The 22,249-nt window shown below is 44.3% G+C and overlaps 1 protein-coding gene across 1 annotated transcript in view; it reads right to left on the bottom strand.

The window, feature by feature from the left end:
* Positions 1-2,916, bottom strand: part of GLI3 (GLI family zinc finger 3) — a 296,245-nt gene extending 293,329 nt beyond the window's left edge. Inside the window, exon 1 of the mRNA XM_068972921.1 lies at positions 2,793-2,916. Coding sequence (XP_068829022.1) covers positions 2,793-2,916 — 124 coding nt within the window. The remainder of the gene's footprint in view (positions 1-2,792) is intronic.
* Positions 2,917-22,249: the final 19,333 nt, after the last annotated feature.

Raw genomic sequence — 22,249 nt, 5'->3', positions numbered from 1 at the left:
GTCCATAATATACATTGGTATGGAACTTATTTTTAATTGTTCATTTACAAATCTCTCAATTTCACAGCTTTGTAAGGAAAGGCTAAGAACTCCCTGGAAACAGTAGCAATTGGTACTGCATACAGTAGGATCTAAGTAATTTTCATATCCTTTATGTGAACAGCCTCAGTAAAGGTATCCAACCACTTCTGAAATGTTTCAGAGAAAAGACAAAACTGACAAATAGATAAGTGACCATGGCAATGACAGTGTGCCAACCTTTAAAAGCCCACCTCCCACTAACTCTAAAACCCAAATCAAACCCAGACCACAACTGATGGCAGAGGGCAACATGCCACCAGGTAGAAGCTGGCAGGGCCATTCCACCCCCTGAGCATGAACCTAGTCCCAAACTTCTAGAGGCTCTGAACTAGTTAGATGCCTCCTGCAGAGAAATTTATATGAAAAAATCATTACCATTATTAGCTTTGCTTATCTAAAGCCAACACAAGGAAAGAAGTTTATTTTCTTTCATTTTACTTTTTCTTGTCTTTAAACTTATTTGCTGGTTTCCTTGGAACCTTCCAGTAGGATTGCCACTGATGTTTGCAAACACCACTTCCATTTCCCTTTATTTGATCAGCTCTTTATGCTATCCCCAAATCCCTTACCAGAAATCGAACATTGGAAAAAATGGTCAGCGCTCACAGGGCTCTAGGAAGGCTATCATTCAGGAAGGCGCCCTGCAAACCTGACTAATGAGCTTTTGCCCCCAAATAGGATGTTTTACACCCACTTAGAGAGTACTTCAAGAACCCAGCCTGATCAGGGTGGAAAACCCATGGAATTCAGATTCAGTCAGTTCTGTGGTTATCTGGGACTCAAGGACTAACGTGTAAACTGTGACTACTCCTTCCCTGGCTACTGTTCCCCAGCGGCTTCCTGGCTGCCAGGGGCTGATTAGGTTAGCACTGTTCCCAGGCACCCGAAGGAAGCTAATGGGGACAACTCATGATCAGAGTGGCTCGAGACAAATGCGGCAACACCAAAAACCTGCCCAGGATGCATTCTGGTGCCAGAGTGGCTGACTTGGCAGCACCTTCACCAAGGATAGGTCGCTGTGGTTACTCTGCTGAAATTCACAGAAAGGACAGTGGCTTATGGAGGCTCCAAGTGGTGCAGCACCAGCTTCTACCCACTTACACGCCTCCCCTGTTCTCATGCACACACTTACACACAGGCTCACTCACCCAAACACTCACACACACCACTAAAAAATTCCTATTAAAATTCCCAAATCACCTACATGGCATAGACTGACTCTAGGTCTGAAATAATAGGCGTGTCCAATTTTTACAAATTTCAGAGAAAAGAAACAAGGGCCACAGGATGCTTTTTTAGCGAGAAAATATGCCTTCTATAATTCCACTGGAGGAATAACGCAAAAAGTTGGCTCCATTAAAATAAGCTCTAGTCTTGACTTGAAAGACCACAAATCAAGGGAGAAATAGAGACATATTTTCTTATGTACGTAAAGTAAATTCATTATTTTAACTCAGATAGAAATGGATCTCCCTATAGATCAAATCAAAATGGGACTCATTAGTAGGTTTAACAACAGTCCCTCCCTTCGCCCACCCAAGCCGGCAGTGCACACTGCTTGACACTGGGGAAGGGGGACAGGTGAGCAACACATAGGCACAGAGAGCAGGACCAGACTGTGCACAGATCGGACAGGAAAGTGCAGCTTTTTTACTGGATGTCTGCACTTATAGCCTAGGGTTCTGGGCTGTTACCTTCCAAAGCAGATTCTGACCCTCCCATTTCATTGCATGTAAAAAGTCAGAAATCGACCTAGGCAAATCTTTCTTGGAGTAAATAAAACACAAACCCACAGGGAGGGAGGGAGTGGGTTGGCTCAGCAGATCCAAATTCATTTACCCCAGTATGCAGTGTCCAGGACTGGGAGAGCGGGCCAGCCCATCCTTCCCAAGGACACACAGCAAAGCAGAGTGCAATTCATGAAGGCCAAGGGTGGCTATGAAATCTACAGAAAGCTAAGGCGCTGATGGTCTTAAAGCAAGGACAAAAAGCAACGACGGGAAGTAAAGGTTACCATTAACTTATTCAGTCTGTTTTTACCAAAGGTGGGGTCTGGAATTTATTTTCAAGGCTCCATGCTTAAATTGAGATGCCTTTCAGCACTATGCTTAAAATATTAAAACATACAGCAAAGAGAAACAGTGTCTTTCTGTTATCTCTGAACGCAAATTAAGGACATTACCCTGCATCTCAGAAACTAGATGAGGCTCAACCTTCAACCACTACTGAAGGGTCAACCATTAACAGCTTTTGAAATATTTTAGAATGGACTCCTTAGGGTGTTTGGGGGGTTGGCAGGGGACCCTCTCACTAACTTGGACAAGACAGCGCTCGTGTCTTTTGTAATAACTAATTACTAATTACCCTGATAAGTGGAGACTTCCGATGTGAAATGCAAAGTATTTTGAAGTCCTGCCAGACTCATCAAGATGATTTCCAAAATGCCAAAACAGGAACTTCCTATAATAAATAACCTATCACATTTACATCTCAAATTAGAAAATTTGGAAGAAAACATGTAGTTTCACTGCCAAAATAGAGATGCCTAAAGCTTGCCCATCCCACACCCCTCCCCCCACCACCTCCATTTATGCTCTTTAGCCTCTCGGAAAACAAACACAGGTCCAGGTGCAAATGCTCCATTCACGAGGAATGCCAAGCACAGAACAGGACTGCAGGTTTGGCTGCAGGTAATCCCCGTGGCCACTCACCATTGGAAGTGGTGCTGGACGCCACGGCTTTCTCGCTGACATCTGGACGAGTGGGGCATTTCACTATGGAATTCTCCACTTTCTTTTTCTCAGTGGTCGTCGAGCTCTGGGACTGGGCCTCCATGACGCCTTCTCATTCCTTCAGCTCTGGCAACCAGGAATCCCTGAAAAAAATCCACAACAGCACCATCAACCTCAAATAAGATGGAGGAAAAAAGAAATCCCAAAAGCCACTTCGCCTGTCACCTGAGGAGCATTAGCCAATTCAAAATCAGCGTAGGCATCAGCCTACAGCTTCAGCCAATGTGAAATCTGGACATCCCTTCCCCACAAGTTTTCTTACAAAAAGGCCTCAAAGTTCTCATAATAAGCCAGCTGAATTCTATCTACATGTGCAAAAGGAGGACAGAGGCACTTGTCCATAGTGTGGGACTTTTCCCAAAATCCTACTGGGCATTTCCTATTAAACAATCTAAGTATCTCCATTTTCAGCTGTGATTATGGTGAGAAACCCAGTGTCACATCACTCCTTCAAGCCACATCTCCAAATGTCTCCGACATTTATAAGAAGTTGGCCAATTTTATAAGAAAGGGAAGTAGGACAACTTTCTAAGCCAGGGACAGTTTTTAGTTATAAATTAGATGTTTTAAAGACTGACTGACAAGGCCTTCCCTGCCATCCAGTGGTTAAGTTTTCACCTTCCAATGCAGGGGGTTGTGGGTTTGATCCCTGCAACCTGGGGGAGCTAAATACTATATGCCTCATGGCCAAAAAGCCAAAAAAAAAAAAAAGAGAGAGAGAGAGACAATATAACAAATTCAATAAAGATTTTTTTAATGAGCCACATTAAAAAAAGAAATCTTTTACAAGAAAAAAAGAGTGACCAATGGTTTCTCCCATCCAACTCTAACTCAAAGCTTTGAATCAGAGGACTCTGGTCAATGATTTTGCTTTCCTCACTAAGATATGTGAACTGCAATACACCTCTTAAGCCTAATTCATTCAGGAAAACCATATTCTTGAAGCTTTCTCTAAACAGCAGAACATTTCCATTCATTGAAGTTACAACGACAAGGTGGCAGAACAACACACTCTGGATCCCACAGGAAAATGCAAAAGATCACGGACAGCAAAGGCTAGAACCACTTAAGAAAAATTAAAACTCAGCTAAAGGCAGGGCAGTTAGTCTGTCTTTCACTAGTGTCATTCATGTGATAATCACCCTAGCTCATCATTCATCAATTTTCACTCTGGTTCCTGTTTCTTTTTTGCAGTCATGATCCACATCAACAAAGAATACAAGAAAAGACAAGTCCCCTCTCTACCATGTTTCCCTCAAGTTATCTAGATTGTGGCCATTTCTTCCATGGAGTCATCTGCCTATCTTCTACACTGAGCAGATACCACTGTGTTCCATCCAAACAATTAGTGAAATAAACTAGGCAACTCGGTCATGGACTAAAAGTCTTAAAGAAACAGATGGAAGATTCTTAGTCAAACTTAACTCACATTTGCAAGGGAACTGCAAATACTTTCTTATAGTACAAGAAAATGCATAATAACTAACTAGAAAAGCTGAAGGCCCAGAGGCCTCGTGGCCCTGGAGCAACAGCTCTTCCAGTAACTTCTACATCTTCTCCTTGATTACCCACTGGCACTCACTGAAAAGCACACAAGTTATTTAAGAACAGCTTTTCTAGAATAAAAAAGACAAAAAGACACTCTAGGTTAAATTTACATATCAATTATAAGATCCACTCCAAATTCAGAAACATTATTCAAAGAGCCCAACAGATCACAATAGTGAAAGACTATAGGCCTTCTTTTCTGAAGGTTGCCATGGTGCACAAGTCAATGGGTAGGGCCTGACTGATGTCCCCTGGAGTTGTCCAGCGCCTCAGTTTCCTTGTGGCTCAGCTGGTAAAGTAACCACCTGCAATGCAGGAGACCTGGGTTCGATCCCTGGGTTGGGAAGATCCCCTGGAGAAGGGAACGGCTACCCACTCCAGTATCCTGGCCTGCAGAATTCCATGGACTGTATAGTCCATGGGGTCACAAAGAGTCAGACACAACTGAGTGACTTTCACTTTCAGTTTCCCTCTCTATCACAAGACAGTGTCACACAGTGGGACTTAACCTTGGGGGTAGTGGGGTGTCCAATCTTCTTTAAGGAGATGTTAAAACTTATGGATCCTCTCCCCCCAGGATATCCATTTTTCAACAAAAGACACTGAATATTTATTTTTATTTATTTGGCTGCACCAGGTCTTAGTTGTGGCATGTGGGATCTAGTTCCCTGACAAGGGACTTAACCTTGGCCCCTTGTTTCGGAAGCTCAGAGTCTTAGCCGCTGGATCACCAGGGAATTCCCCAGAGTAGACTTAAACACACAAAAAACTGTCCATTTGATTTTCAAGGGATCACAGGCCCTCCAACCCAAATCAAGAACCCTTGAAAGAGAAATTCTCAACCATCTCTTCTAGCTCTACCAAACCCAGAATAATTCTTTAAACTTTTTGAATGCTCCCCCCAAATTGATTTATACTTGATCTTAGCCAAAAGGCCAAGAAGGGATCTAAATTGACTTAAGTATCATGTTTAAAGCATGCAATTAAAACCATTCAACTTCCACAGCACTGTTTCTCAGGGTGGTACAAGCGTCATCTGAATCAGCCTTGTTTTGTTTCAGTGAAACATTCAGAGTTGCCAGCCTAACCCCTGATGCTTGGGGGTGGCCCCTGAACCTCTATTTCAAACAGCAATGGTGATTATCAAGATCACTGAACTTGCAGACATGTTTTTGTTCACCACTCTGTACTCAGTGCTGTAGGTCCTCACTGAAATCTTTGCAGACTGGATAAACTAAAGAATGAAGTGCTGAATTCCAACAGCCCATCCCAGCATCTGTCTGGAATCTTTGCGGAATGTCTGTCTTCTCCTCTAGACCCTAAACTCCATGAGGACAAGTCCCTGGCTATCTCCCCACCACCTCATACATGTCAGAGTGCTTGCTAAGTAAATACACAGTCCAACAATGATCCTGTGACTCAGTTCATCCGTCTTCAATCTTAACTGCCATTGACTTAGCTACGTATCTTTTCCTTTGTGGCCAGTGTTTCTTTGTAAACTGGAAAATTATATAAAAACTAAAAACTTTTAACAGGAACATTTAATCAATCAAAACACTCCATTTTCAACCATTTTGGATAAAGAGGCACTTATTATAACTGTTTCCCTCAAAACACACATAGAGTTTTATCAGTGCAGTCTGGATGGAGTTTACTGATACCAGACACAGAAATCAGCTAATGGAATAGGGGGAAAAAAAGAGAGAGAGAGATGGGATTCTTGGTAGGAATTCAGTCTGTCTCTTCCTTAGGAGAGGAAACTAATTAATAGTAGTGGGGAGAGGAGTCACCAAAGCTCCTTGACAAACTTGGTTTTTGCGGAGTTGTTGGTTTTCCCCCAAGCAAAGGACTTCATTTTAACAAAGCAATAAAAACCCTCCAAATACTCATCACCAGAGAGAGGCTCCCAAGAAGAGGTAAAGCCCCAGGCACTGATTGAAATCACACTAATTAATGGTCTTGAAGAATACTAATTTCTCCCCCATCCTCCTGTTCAAAATGGATTTTTTTTAGAAATAAGCCCTTGGTCACTCAAAGTCTACCCCCTTCTTCTATTTTGACAACTTATTTTTGGATCTCATTAGTTAGTAACTAATTATTTAAAAGTGTGGTTTATGCTTGGAACAGGGCTATAAAAATGGCAACTTGCCAAGGCAGACATCTGCTTCCTGTATATCCCTATAAATTATATCAGCTTCTTTTAACTGATAAAAACCCAACTTTGTCTCTGTCAGTTACAAAGGAGAAAGTTTTCACATTGGAGACTCTCACACCTCATCAAAACTCTGCCTGAAGAGTTAGTGAGCAGAAAAGAGTCTGCTTCTAGCTGTGGTGGCAATTTTTTCATAGGATGTTCAGCAGAGTTGGAAAACTCAGTCCTCGGTCCTGAGATAAAGCAAAGAATGATGTACAGAAGTGACCAGTAAAAATTCCTGATGGAATCCTAAAATACACACAACTAGGGCAGTAGCCTACAGGACTCCTTTTAAAACTTGGCATTTCTTAAATAATAAAGTAGAATTTATTTAGAACATAATTCTGAAGGAAAATTTCGGTTCTGCTTCACTTCAAAGATTTTTCTCTGAGGAAAACATATCACTGGTTTTTAGATGTGAATGAAATGCGACTTTTGGACCCAATTCCTTTTCTTATAAAGTCAAACTGTTCTCCTTCAATCCTTTTCACCACTGCATTACACACAAGATTTGCTGGCATGCCCCTTGACTCTTTATGCTTAGGAAAAGAAAAATGAAAGAAGGAAAGAAAAACTATCTGTAGTTGATGTTTTGAGTCCTAGCAGCTTGGGTATATGAAACAAAAAAAAAAGAAGAAACGAAGAAAAACTGCTCTAATAGGCCTGCTAAAGCTTGATGTTTCATAGGTAAATGCAGGAATGAAAATGCCTTCTTGAAAATAAACAGTCCTGGCTTTTCCCCATTCAACTAACTGTCCCTGATCCTTTTGTAATTTCCCCGAGGCCTAAATCCAGAGCACAATTAATTCCGGACCCTCTTTTAAACCTAATCCCTCTGTTACCAGCAACCTGCCCACAGGTGGGTCTTTCCTTTCTAAATTATAAATCTTAACTTGCATCAAAAGAAGACACCGTGTCCTGGAGTCACTGACCATGTGATGCTGTAGCGCACATTTCCACTGCAAAGGCGACCAAAGGAAAGCTGCAACATGTACCAATTTGGAGAATGGGGGAGGGGGGTCTGCATTGGAAATAGCACATCCCCCATCCCACCAAGCCTCAAGGGTGACCCTCCCTTTTGAGTGGCCACTTGGAGCTAGTAAGAAAGAAACTTTCATCTTTGCAAAGATGTTGTCATCTTGCATTATATATATATATATATATATATATATATTTTTTTTTAAAGTAAGCAGTGGGTTGTGGTCTGTGCCGCCTGGGAGCGGTTGCATCTTGCGCTTCCACACCGGCTTCCCTTCCGTTCCCTGCACGGTTTCAGGGTCCGTGTTCTCGAGCCCGGGCCGCCTGCCCATTCTCGGTGTCAGTTCTTGCCGCCGCGGCCTCGGGGCGCCCGCCTCGCCGTAAGTTCCCTCCCCAGCGCGGTAAGGCCCGGCCGCGCAGCACTAGCCCCTTGGAATATGCCGGCTCCACTCTTATCCGCCTTCCAGAAGCGTGAAGCGTCGCCCCAGCGAAAGGGCAAACAGGGGTCGGGACGATCAGAACCCCGCAGGGCCTCCGCAACCAAAGGAGCGGCCCTCCTCACTCTGCATCGCCCAGGTCACCCGCTCGCGGGGAGGATTCGCGAGCACTGGAAAACTGCACAACTGGTCTGGCAGTATCCCCAGCAGACAGTGGTCGGCAGCGGCCCTGAGTGCATTCACATGGCTGTTTCACAGGCTGAATTCGGGGAGATGCAACTTTCTGGGCACTTGGCAATGCAATACACTGTGTGTCGCTCTACATTAAAGGACGGGGGGACACTTGACATCTTCAAGAAACCGCACTGGCTGGCGCTTCACATAACCAAACTCCTAACTTGCTTCAGAGGCTCTTAACCTGGTTCCAAATGTGTTCCCTCATCAGCTGCCCTAAACCGATTAGGTGTGTGTGAGTGGTGAAGGGGCAGGCCTATCTCATGGGCTTTCTGTGTGACAGTCCTCAGTGGAGTTCCGAACTTCAACCACGAAGCTTTATATAATAAACGGAGAGCATGAAAAATCACCATTCTGCCTTTCCCCTTGCAGATCTCTGCAGTGAACCCTGGGATGCACACACAAGCAGGATTCTGTGAATGAGTTAAGTCCTTAAAATGTTAAAATAAAAAAAAAAAAAAGAACCACCAGTGCTAAAATCAACATTTGAAATTATGTTTGAACTGTATAAAATGACCTTCTAATCGAAGATGAAATGAGACAGTAATTCTAAACTAATAATGCATCCTTTGTGAACAGCAGACTACTTCATCGGTTTCCCTAATCCAGCTGGTTTATTTTTCAGTGTCCTGAATTTGGGATTTTTTTTTTTCTTTCTTGATGCATTTAAAGATTTAAAACAAGTTAAAAGCCTGATTAGTGGCAACCTGATCAGTTTCTGATCAGTTACTGCCAAGGCAGGAAGAAGGCATTCTAGGAGACAGGGTGCTTTTGAACAGCATGGCGGATTAGGCCTTCAGGGAGAAATTATTCCCTTCAACTCAGGGAGCTCTTGCTGAAGAGGAATAAAGCTTTCCTCCAGAGAAAGTATCTTTACTTATACTTGTCCATATGTTTATAAGCTGAATGATCTTCCTAATATGCTGTTTCAAAAATCCAGAAGGAGCCTGTGTAAAGATTTCTAAGGAGCTTCCATCACATCACAGAAAAGTGACATTTCTCCCACCTATATTACTTACTGGCAGATTAGCGGCTTCTTCAAGATACTAGCCTTGGAACAACCATTTAGGTAAAATTTTCTATTAAATAGTTATACCTTCCTGCAGCATTCAAATTCAGTTCCTAAATCAAATGGCTGCTCTAGGAAAACTTATTTTTTAAAAATCAAAAAGCACAAACTAATACCGATTTTAACTTTAAAGCAATTCTGGAGCAAAATTTAGGGAATCTGAAACATGTCAGTGGGTTTCATATAATCATGCATTACAGAAAATCTCTTACAGGTTTGTAATATGGTTGATGATTCCTGGCACTCAAGGTATCTTTCTGAACTTAAAATCAATTAGATATGCATAACCTCTGTAACACATCAAGATTTTCCAAGATTCCTATGGCTTCCTCTCCCTTCCCTGTCTGTAATGCCTTTCTTTCCTGTAAGCTCAACTTCATAAGTTCTTAATGAAATCTTCATGAATTTTTAACTATATTTTTAAATGTGCAATTATTTTACATCTACATGTGATCATATTCCCCCATAATTAGGAACACCAAAAGCCTTAACTGCAAATAAGAAAGCTCCTCTCTGTTCAAGTCACCAAAAATGGTCTTTGGTAGCCTAGAGGGGTCCCCAAATCTGCTACCTATTTTTTTCAGATCTTTCTTTCCCAGTTTCTGAAGCTCCTAATCTCAGAGAAGCAGTATCCATGATAGGCCTACCCAAACAGAATTACTTGAAAAGGGAATGGAATTACTCTAAGGGAAAATAATTGCCTATCTATGGATTAAGTGAGTTTGGTTTTAGTAGATTAACTACATCTCAACTTTTTAAAAAGCCTTATATTTAACTTCAACTATTGAAAATCTTATTTGACATGAAGTCATCATTGCTACTAGCATTAAAATCACAAATGACGTTTTGTATGCCGGTGTTCCTTTTCTGCTATGTGTACTTAAAAGGAAAGACCATCAGCTAATCTAACTTTTTCAGGAGGACTTTATGAGAAACATCTGAAGGATAAAGGTCTGTATTTAATACTTGTTAGTTACTGTTTCTGAGTTTTGCAAAAACTTTGAAATATCAGGCCAGTGTACTTTAGGTTTGCAGGAAGTGCCCTGCATAGCAGGTGCCATTAAGGAAAGAGCTGACACCCTCATTTTCTGTGGGTTTGCTGGAGACAGACAAGCTTCAGACAGAAAAGGAGATCTATAAGTCAGTTATCAGTCTATAGATCAGCTAAGCTCATGAAAACTGTTATTTCCCTTAAACCTACATATGTCACAAAAAAACAGCACGATTGATCAAAGATGCCCCTTGTCTCACTTCTCTAAAGTTTACAGGAATTAAACATCTTCAAACATTTTCAGAAGGAAAAAAAATGCTAAATTTAAAAATCACCCTAAGAGAACTTCTATAACTTTTGGTTCCTAGAATTAGGTGTGCCTTGACAATCAAGCTTAAGGGGATACAGTACATGTTCTATGAGTAAGAATTTACCTTTAAACCATCACAAATATGGGACTAATACCTGCTAGGTGTTAAAATCAGCTGGAGATACCCTAAAGGTACTTATTTTTTCGGTCTGGTACTGTTCACTGTACTTTAGCCTCCTGATTTTTAAAGTACAGATTCTTGAATCTTAATTGCAATGTAAAAAGCACAGTTTTCAATATTTAAGGATTTTAAATTCACAGTTTACTCAGTAATAATTTCTGAATTATTCCTGATTGACTCAGCCTACAAACTTTACAGAATTCTTCAGCTGTCTTATTTTTCACCTCCTGCCCACCAATCATATACAGAACTGCCAATGAAAACTATACCAAACGATGCACCCTCCCAATGAAACGCCCTGGTGTGGAATTTCATTGGAACCTCACATTTCAAACAGCAGATGTTGTCCTGAAGTGGCATGGCCTGGTCCATGCTCCATTCAGGGTTCCATACATCTTAGTTCATTTAGGCTTCATTCAAAAAAAGTCTCCTGAGACTGAATTATTCTTTTTCAAAATATCACAAGATAAAATCGAGAATATGGTTTCACTGCCTCATTCCTTCATTACGGCAATTTGAGAGTTAGTTTTCATCTGAATTGTAAGTTTTCAGTCTCTTTTTGTAAAAACCCATGCAACATACAACTCTGGAATATTTTTAAGTGTTTTACGCCATCTCCCCCAAAAGTCCAGGGAGCTAAAGCTGCAAATTTCTACAAGAAAATTAACAAGTAGGATGTCACACTGGCTTCTGAAGGTACTTCCAGAGACAGATTTAAATAAAATGACACTTAGCTCCTATTATTTAATTTCATTCTACAGCATAAAAATTACCCAAATATACAATCAGATGTTTAAAACATACTCCTGTGTCTCACACACACACACACACACACACATCACCTCACCTCCCTTCCAAAAAAAAAGTAAAGAAAAGCTCACTAGCTGTTTGAGGCCAGCAATCAATCCAATTTACTGCAGGTACAATTTATATGTACACTGCATGCCACAACAAAACCACAGTGTGATGCCAACAGGGCCCTTAAGAAAGTTTTCCCCTAAATCTCTGGAAAGAAGCTTTAAAAGAAAGCAAGGATTACAGTCAGCTAGAAGGTAGGGAGGGGACTTACCTCAAACCCAGCCAAGCGGAAATCAGAGCAGTAATTCTACAAGTCGACAGAGTACACTTTCAAAGCTATAATGGTGTGAAGAAGTGCTGGGCACCATGGCCTGAAGGCAGCGCTAATACACTGATGACTGATGGCGGGGCCCGGGCAGACAATGAATTTGGGGCTTGAAAACTAACAGAAACCATGCAGCACTTTGACAAATGGGCTTTCACAATTTCATTCATTGAATAACCTTTAAGCACAAAATTGGCTCGAGTTCTCCTGGGAATTATGTGACAGGTCGTTGGACGATGATGTAAGTATTTTCTTTTTTAATTATGACTTGTATGCAAAATGCAAAAGCACCCTAACATGAGGACACAACCCTAAATGCTGCAGATGCATGTGTGGAGCGCCACACAATATTGCCTTTCAGGAGGGGGGCTGGAATGTCCCAATGCCACCTTATTAACTAGGTAATGGCCTGTTCATTCAGTTTCTTTAGAGAGCCATAGATTTTCTGGGACGTTTTGTCGGATTGAAATATACACACATGGAACAAAAAACACTTTCACATTAAAAAAAAAAAAACAACCTGAAAGTGGTCATGAGTAGCTAAGTGTGGCACTAAAATATAGTGCATTAGAATTACAAGTAGAAAAAGTCTAATTTTAAGGGGTGAGGCAAAGGAAAAGTGCCTTGAAACAATTGAGACACCACATAAAGTTTGCAGTCGAATACACTTGCCAACACAGTTAACATTCAATTTCTTTCCAACGGCTCCCCTCCCTTTCTTTCCCTGTAAAACTAGCCATTCGATGGAAAAAATCATAATTTTGGCAATTTCGAAAGAGAGCATGAAATACCTAGTGTCTCTAAATTAACAAGTACCACTTACTCCAGGCAGCATTGCCTTTAACAGCTTCTAAAAACTTAAGAAAACGATCTTAAAACAGGAAGCTTAGTGAGCTCATAAAACTGTTGTTGGAGCCAGGAACACATAGCATATTTAATCTGCAAACTGTGAGAGTCTACAGTGATTTCAGCAAGATCTGAGGCATGCCCTCAAGGTTTGCTGGGATCTGGGATTAGGGGGTTGATAAGAACCTCTACTGCCCATGGACATGTTTTTCTTCTGCAGTTAAACACAAATGCACAGAGACATTTGACTGCTGCTTGGCGTTACTGCTCAAGTTATAAAAAAAAGCTTTGCAGCTCCTTTTGCTGTCAATATATCAAAGTTAAAAAAAAATCATCAAAGTGTGAAATTTCATTTAAAGTCTTCGCCAGTCTACAGCTCTATTTCACAGGCCCATCAAATAAAAGTAGAGATGAAAAATACACTGAAAGTACTTGAAAAAAAGTTTGTGGCGCTCCCCCTGCCCTGTTGTTGTTTACTCTGTCTCCCTTTATTTGCTTTGAAACTAGAACAAATCAATTTTCATCTGGAAAAATGACAACAGGAAGTGAAGGGCAGCATCTTCTAGTAGCCTTTCATGAAACGACAACCTGAAGTCATTATTAGAGTAGAATCTTATACTTACCAAATGAAATACACACACACAAACAATTTCTTCTACAGTCATGTCAGCATTTTAATTGACTCTCATGATATAAGTTGGCAGAAAATTTCTTGACTCTTCCAAAACAGATCAGACCGACTATAGAATACGGATGCCAGCAAAACTAAAACCTCCTTCAAAGAATTTTTTAGCTGGGGATTTACAACAATTGCATAAAGAAGAAAAGGCTGACTTTTAAGATAATCTACTATAGTCTAAAAGCATTAACATTCCATTACTAAGGTTTTCTTGAGGATTTCATGACTCACTGATTCACTTTTCCTTCAAGACTGGTTTTTCTTAGTACACTACTGTCTCCATATAAGCGAGTGCATGGAACAATGATTATTAAATTGTTTCCTTTCATAAACTCCCAAACCTTATCCTCCTAAAAAGGGGGCAAGGATAAACAGGACAGCTCGCATAGATGGAAGGACCCCTAAATGGTGAAGCACAGACAAGTCTGAAACCCTTACAGCATGCAGGTAATTAAGAAAACTGGCCAAGAAACAAAGGAAAGTTCAACTTTTAGGCTGGGGCATCAAACTAATAAATTAATGACTTTCATTAAATAAGTAATGAAACAACTCACCAGAGTCATTTTTTATTAGTACTGAATTTTCTCATTTCTGTCTGTAGTACTTTGCAAATTCAACATACTGGAAAAGTGTATTTATGGAAAAGTGTATTTATGTCAGGGTCCAATCAAGGAATCCAAACATGTTAACGGTACCAAGAATTCTTAAGTATCTCAGTTGAACCTACTAGCCTATTCATAACAATATAGTCTATACCTTTTAAAGTGCTTCTGTGTGTGTGAAATTTCACTGGACACCTCTCACATTGGACTCATTCAGGCATCTGAAACCAAAGCTTTCCTAGGCTGACTTTAAGAATTATATACCCTGAAAGGCTCTCCCCTTAGGCAGGCAGTTTCTGATTAAATAGCTTTTAGTGTAAAATAAACCTCTTCTCTCTATAAGTATGCTATTACAACTAATTTAAATGTTAGTTCATGTTTGTTTTAGGTCTGACTACAGGCCAACTGGCCAAAGTGTTTGTGTACCAGGTTAAGACCAATATTTCCTAACATAAACAAATTCTTTAGATACTTCACACAGTTTACATTGTTAAGGCCAATCGCCGCTACTTCAGTATAGCCCCTCAAATGAAATACTGTTCTGCTTTAGAAAGATAGAGTGATTTTGAGGTTATTTCACTACTTTGAAACATAGCATTTTCCTCCTTCAAAATAATCTTGACACATGTAATTAAGAAACTGTCAGACTATTATTAATTTTTAATTTAAAACCTAAATGAAATAATTACAGGAATCAATCAATAAGGCACCTATTCAAATTACAGAGCAATTACATAAATACTCAGAATTAATACTTTAGGCCAAAATTAATACTTTAGGCCAATTCTTGAAGATTTCTGTCTATAATATGCTAAGACACCAAACAACACAAAAAGTGTAACATGGGGACCGTGAATAGTTCCTGCCTTAAATAGAAATGGCCATGACAGAGGCTCCACCAGCTATGCCCAAGGCGCTCAAGCTGGAACTCTTTTTAAAAGTTAATTTATTTCCACCAGACGTATATTTCAGGGATCTCAAAAATCTCCCAATTCTGTCCAAAATCATATTGGGGGGGGGAAACTTAATTACTGCGCACTTCCAGCAAAGGGCTCTGGGGAGGAAAAGGGAGAAAGATAAAGGAGCGAAGAAAGGTGTTTTCTAGAACCAGTCTGGCTAATGCCACTGGCCAGGTCTCTGCACAGCTACCGACCCTCCATACCTCCGCCTAACGGGGCTTTTTTACTTGGAGATGCGGACGGTCCATCATTTCAAACTGAAATGGCAGCTGGAAAATGTGGAACAGCTGGCAGAGAGCTGGGAGAAAATGTTTTACATAAATATATGTACATATAAACTGGCAGAGGGCCACGAGCGCTGTACCCAAGGCCAGAATCTATCCGGGACTGCACACCACGGAGATGAGACCCCAGGGCGGGCGGGAGGAGTCGCCCGGAGGATGCCTCCCGCACAGTCTGTTTACGCTAGGTCAGCCAGGGAAGCGTGGGTCCAGCCGCTCTCCGGACGGCATCTCCTGAAGGAGGTGCCATCGCTGACTCCAGCACAAAGTTCAGGGGAGGATAAAAGGCCTGGCTGTGCGGTGGTGCTTCGGCATCTGGCAATCTGCTTATAAGTCACTTCACAAACTCCCTAAGTTTGGGGTAAATATTTACTCCTTCTCCACCTCCTCCCGCCCATGTGCCCTCTGCAACTCCAGAAAGTAACTGTCCCCTGCAGAGTGATTCATACCCAACTCTGCTCGCTGAAAATGGGACCTCTTAAATGATCATTGCAGGCGCCACTGTTACCCACCTATACCACCACCACCACCCCCGCATCACTCACTCCCTGCAGCTTCTAATGCTTTTATTTCTTTTGTTGTCTTTTCCCTTACTTTCCTTCTTTCTTTCTTTTCTTTTTTTTTTTTTTAATGCTCTCTCTGGAAAGGAAAAGAAATGAAAGAATCCCAAATCATCCACAGATGGTACAACTTTCACTTTTCTTCTCTTAGGACGGAGGCGCGCCTCTTTCTCCCGGCTCACACCCCACCCCCGATGGGAAGCGCAGGCTGGAGAAAGCCCCCGCCGAGGCGCTCCTCGCGCGCACCCACCTCACCGCCCGCCGCCTTCCGTGCCCGACCCCCGGGGGCTAGCGGAGTTCCTTTCAGCCCTCGGGAAAGCGAGTCGGGGCGAGGGGTGCACCCGCCGCAACTGCTCCAAACTTCGTCCCCCGACCTCCCAACTCTGGGAGGTGAAATTCTCCAGCCCGTCTCCGTATGGCCGCCAGGTCAGACGCTGGGAAGGGGAGCATCACGCAGGAGGGGGCGAAGGGAAGACTGGTTCCGATGCCTTACCGGCGGCTCCCGAAATCTGGGCGCCTTTTGACAGCCATTTTCAGTTTCTCCCGCGCCCCCCGTCGGGGACTCCCCTCTCGACCCAGAGGCGCGGGCGCGGCCGCAGGAGCTGGCTCCCCGGTGCCGGTGCCCCGGGAAACAAAGAACTTCGGGTGGGACGTACCTGCGGCGGCGGCGGCTGTCAAGTCCCCGAACTTCCCATAGACCCGCGTCCCGGGCGCGGGAGGGCGGCTCTGGGTTCCGCGCGGCCGCGGGCGGCTCGGGCTAAGGCAAGAGGCCGGGCAGGGCGCAGGGGTCCCCGGCGACGGGCATGGTGCGGCGCAGGCGGCCGCTCGGCGCGCGGGGAGGGAGGGTCGGGGCGGCGAGGGGGCGCGAGGGCGAGTGTGCGAGCGCGCCGGCGGCGGTGGCGGTGGCGTTGCCCCTGCCCGCTCCCGCCCGCTCGTGCGACTCCGGCATCGGTTTCAGGGATCGTGTAATCCGATCCCTTCTGACTCACAGGCCCTGAGTGACAGTTCTGATTTGGTTCACCCGCGGGAGGGAGGGGAAAAAGAAAGAAAGAAAGCCCCCACTGCGCTCCCCTCCTCGCATGCAACCGACTTTCTGGAAGAAGGTCCCATCCCGGCCTGGAAACCCGGCTGGCTTGGAGGCTCCCCCAGTCCCTACCCGCGCAGCCTGCGCTACTCACGGGTGGAAAAGTTGTCCTCGGCTCTGCTCTTCCCTCCCTCGCGCTCCCTCCTTCCCTCCTCTCCTCCTCTTCCTCCTCCTCCCCGCGCTCCTCCTCCCCCAAGTTTTAACAGATGTTGCCGGACTCTCGGCTCGCGCTCGCGCTCCCTCTTCCTCCGCCCCCGCCCCCGCCCCGTCCCTTTTCTTTCTGCCACTCTCCGGCGGCGCGGTGGGGACGCGCCGAGCAGCAGGACGCCTGCCACCGCAGGGGGCGAAGTTGGGAAAACTTGGGAGGAGTGCGGCTCGCCTTACTTTTGCTTTCTCGCTCCTTCCTGGCCGCGCCAGGGCCCGCGCTTCCCCACCCGCCGGGTCCCTGCTCCCGCAGCGGGTCCCAGCGGCAACGCGGGCGGCGGCGCGGAGGCGGCCCGGGCTGGGGTCGGGGGCTGCGGGGGGAGCCCGGGCGCCCCGAGCCACGCGCGCGCTCCCTCCCCGCCCTCCGCCTCCTCCGCCCCTCCCGGATCCTTTCACAGACACATTCAAGCCTGCTCCTCCTCTTCCCCCTCCTTGACCCCGCGCCCGCTCAGCGCGCCGAGGCCCCACCCACCCGGCTAAGGGAAGGGGGCCCTGGCGTGATGTCACCGCCGCCCTCCCCGCCCTCCCCGCCCGCGCTCGCCCCGCCGCCCCCCACCCCAGCGCCCTGCGCGCCGGGGCAGCTTGTCCCAGCTCCCGTCGCCTTCCGCCCCGCCTCTCCGCTCCGCTTTCTCCCGGCTCCCAGTTTGGGCTCCCTTTTTCCTTCTTTTACGGCCTCTCTGATCACAGCCACCCCCTTTCCCTCCTTGACTCTCCCTCTCCTTGTACATTTCCCCAGGCCAACCCTGAAACTCCCCTTCTCGCCTGAGGATGCTTTTGAAAGTTAAGGTTTTTCCTCCCCACCGACTCATCTGCCCTCGGAGCCAAATCTGGGAAGTGGGAGCTCTCCGCTACGCAGCCTGCTATTCCCCTGGGTTACTTTAGAAGGAACACAGAAACAAAGACCCCAGGCTTGAAGCCTGGACTCCAACGTGGTTTTCCCTGAGCTACCAGAGTGTCTCTGTCCCTGATTGATTCAGCGGCCCGTACCAGAAAAAAACAAATTATTTTCCCTCCATTCTCAACCAGCCAGTCTGCATACATCTGTTCCCTTTCAGTACATCCAGCCTGGACCTGTAACCCAAACAAGGAGTTCCCAAGGGAGGAACAACGAAAGGAAAAGAAAACTCTGGTGGCATTCCCGAATCCGTTCTTCTGGGGTCATCTGAGATTCCTCCCACCTTCGGGTGGCCGCCCGCAGCGCCTCGGAGCTCAGGGTGCACTAGTGTTGACTCCTAGAGCATCTTGACTGAAGGAAGAGCGTAGGTGGATGAATGATTAGCTATTACGATCTGAAGAGCATTTTGAGATTCAAATGCTTAGCTAGAGAATTTTTTAAGGGAATTGATGGTGGTATTCACTATTTGTTTCCTGGGACTTGTTGCTTATCTCAAAGATATCGCAAAAGCAGACCCTGACTTAAGCTTTTATGGTAGAAGCAGTGGAGATAAAGGAGGACTGAAGGTCCTTATTAGCCACTTATTTTACAGTTTCTCTCTGTACTTCACTGTGATTGAAAAAAAAAAATCACTGACTCATCATACAGAGCAGTAGCCTTAGGATTCAAGGGTTGGTGGTCCCAGCTTCCCCTCACTAACTGGCCTCAGGCCCAGGAGGATTCTCTGAGCATCCACAGGCTCTGGGCTCATCTGTGGACTGGTGATAGGAAAACCAGGCCAGTCCGCATACCTCCCAGGATTTGTAAGGGCTTCCAAAGAGATAATGCATGTGAAAGTGGAAATGGATACAAATGCCTAAGAATTACATTATGCTCTTTCCCACGTATACTTCAGCTTCAGTCACAATATTTTTTTGTATTCAAGTACTGCTTCTGCCTCAATCACATGAATCCAAATAATACATCCCTGATAGCCTCCTCTGTTCACCCAATGGCAAAAAAAATAAGTAAAAAGGAGAACGACAGCCAATAAATCAACAACTGGAATAAACTAGATATTTTGACTTTTACTTAAAAGTCTAACACATTTTGGATCATGAAGATTTTGATTCTCAGCTTTAAAAAGACAAGAACAAAGGAAAAGCAGCTCATCGTTCTCCTTATGCCCATCAGAATAGTTAAAAACAAGTGGAGAAATAAAGCTGGTGTCTCCTGTGTGTCCCTGTGTCCTCACCTTAGGTTCTTGGCAGAAATGAAGTTATCTGCTTTAGTGATAAACATAGATGTGAGTGGGAACATTTTGCAGAAATAGTAGAGAAAATATAAAACAAGGGTTACCCTCATGTGAGTTAAATAATGCCATAATGCAAAGACTTGCAGTCTATATTAACAGAAAAATTCTTTATCCAAAGGAAATCTTGTGTGGAATCCCTGCATATAAAGGAAAGCCATCTCTAGTTGCTGTTGGGTGGGGTCTCAAAGCCCAGCCCCTTAGCCATTCTCTTGTCACTCACTCCCTTTTTTTAAGAGCCCCTGAGACATCTCTAACAACCTTAAAGTCACCCTGAAACTCAATAATGTAACCTTCTTGTAATGTTAAACAAGCACTTAAAGATTTACAAGGTTCTGAGATCACCCTTCCTCCATGTCTAAAACTCCATGTGCAAAAAGTCCTAGGACATTTTAACATTTTGTGTTTGCAAAATGCTTAAGCTTATAAGACAGTTCTTGTTGGTTTGTTTGCTTGTCTTTTGGCAACAAATTGGATGAAGCTGGGGACTCGAAGATATTAGTATGAGTCTCCCAGGGCTGCCATAACGAAGGACCACAAACTGGGTGGCTTACAGCATCAGATATCCATTGTCTCTGGAGAGGGAAATGCAGCCCACTTCAGGGAAATCCCATGGACAAAGGAGCCTGGCAGGCTACAGTCCATGGGGTCTCAGAAGAGCCGGATACAACTTAGAGACTGAAAAACGTCCATTGTCTTACAGTTCTAGAGGCTAGACGTCCAAAGTCTCAGCAAGGCCATGCTCCCTCTGAAACCTCTAGGGTAATCTTTCCTTGCATCTTCATAGCTTCTGGTGGTTATCTGTCAACCCATGGTGTTTCTTGGTTTGCCACTGCTTCACTCTAACCTCTGACTTTATAGTCAGATAGCATCCTCCCTTTTTTTCCTCTCTCTCTCTCTCTTTCCTCTTCCTAAGGGCACCAGTCATAGAAGGGGGCGACAGAGGATGAGATGGTTCGATGTCATCATCGACTCAATGGACGTGAATTTGAGCAAACTCCAGGAGATGGTGAAGGACAGGGAAGCCTGGCACGCTGCAGTCCATGGGGTCACTAAGAGTCGGACGCGACTGAGAGACTTCACTTTCACTTTTCACTTTCATGCATTGGAGATGGAAATGGCAACCCACTCCAGTGTTCTTGCCTAGAGAATCCCAGGGACGGGGGACCCTGGTGGGCTGCCTTCTATGGGGTCACACAGAGTCAGACACGACTGAAGCGACTTAGCAGCGGTAGCAGCAAACTGAATACATCAGCAACAACCCCGTTTCCAAATCAGATCACATTCTGAGACTCCAGGAGTTACAGCTGTAATATATCTTTGAGGGGGGGGGAACACAATTCAATCCATAAAAATACTGAAAACAACAAAGCAGGATAAAAGATCTGCAACTGAGAGGACAAAGAATGAAACTGAGAACAAACTTTGCATGCTCCTCTGGTTTTTTTTTGTTTTTTTTTTTTTGGCTACAGTGGGTTTTTGTTGCTGTGTGTGGACTTTCTCTAGTTCCAGTCCATGGGCTGCTTTCTCATTGCAGTGACTTCTCTTGTTGCAGAGCACAGGCTCAGTGGCTGCGGCCCTCAGGCCACACGGCAGGTGCCCCCGGACCAGGGATCAAACCCATATCCCCTGCATTGGCAGGTGGATTCCTAACCACTGAACCACCAAGGAAGTGTACTCTACTTTTTTGCCCTGTCACATGTGCTTATCCATAATGACTGTTCTTGCTCTCGCTACTATAGCTCTTTCATCTCTCTTCACAGTAATTAATTATTGGGAAATTCCAAGTACAAGTTCCTGTGTACTGATAAGCTCCCAGCTGCAAGTAACAAAATTCCAACTCAGATTGGCTTAAGTTAAAGGGGAGGTGGGTGTTTTGTTGACTGAAAAGTCCAGGAGTGTGTAAGTAGAGTTCAAGTAAGGCAGGACCTAGAGGCCCAAACAATGTCAGCTGAGTCCTATTTTCCATCTTTCAGCTAGGCTTTATGCACATTTCATGATACAGCTCTTTTTTTTTTTTTTTAGGCTGCCAAGGGCAGTGGCCAGAGGCATAGTTGCATGCCAGGTAAACAGCACAAGTCCTCTATAAAGCCCAACATGATAGCCACCATATTCTTCCTCCTTTCCTGTAAATGTGAGACTGTCACCTTTTGCCCCGCTCCCTTTCTGTATATGCAGGACTCTCACCTCTGCTTCAGTTGCCCAATGTAGGGCTGCCTACTGGGAGGTGATGCCTTCAGGACACCATCTTCTGGGGCGTCCTCAGTACTCTGAAGTCAGTACATCCCATATCTGTGTGAGGAGAAAGATTTTCTTGTTTTTTGAAGTTATACTTGATCACAAGTCTCTTCATATTTTGTCCTCATATATGAATATCCTGGACTTCCTTGGTGGCTCATTGGTAGAGAATTTGCCTGCCTTGGAACAATCCCCTGCAGAAGGAAGTGGCAACCCACTCAAGTATTTTTGCCTAAGAAATTCCATGGACAGAGGAGGCTGGTGGGCTACAGTCCATGGGGTTGCAAAAGAGTCAGATACAACTTAGCCACTGAACAACAACAACATGAAGATCCTACCAATTCCCTTTTCTGAAAATAGCTCAAGGATTCATACCTTTTTCATCCCCAGACTCAATAAATTCTCATAATGAAAGTGCAACTCTCTGCCTTCATATCCCCATGTGCATGCATTCACCCGTATATCCATCCATCCATCCACCTACCCACCTACCGACTCATTCACCAGTGTTGGTTCACTGTTGGCCCAAGCCTATCTGCCGCATACTGTCTACACTTACGGTGAGTTATTTCGCAGGAGGCTTCTCAGTCTGGCATGCAAATAGACTCCTTGCAGGCAACATAACCCATCCATCCAACATTTCCAAATGTTTCTGAATTCAGTAGAGAACAC

This window comes from Capricornis sumatraensis, chromosome 5 (genome assembly GCF_032405125.1).
Source record: "Capricornis sumatraensis isolate serow.1 chromosome 5, serow.2, whole genome shotgun sequence".
Classification (NCBI taxonomy): domain Eukaryota; kingdom Metazoa; phylum Chordata; class Mammalia; order Artiodactyla; family Bovidae; genus Capricornis; species Capricornis sumatraensis.
The sequence above is the reverse complement of the archived record's forward strand: the minus strand, read 5'-3'. Positions and strand labels throughout refer to the sequence as shown.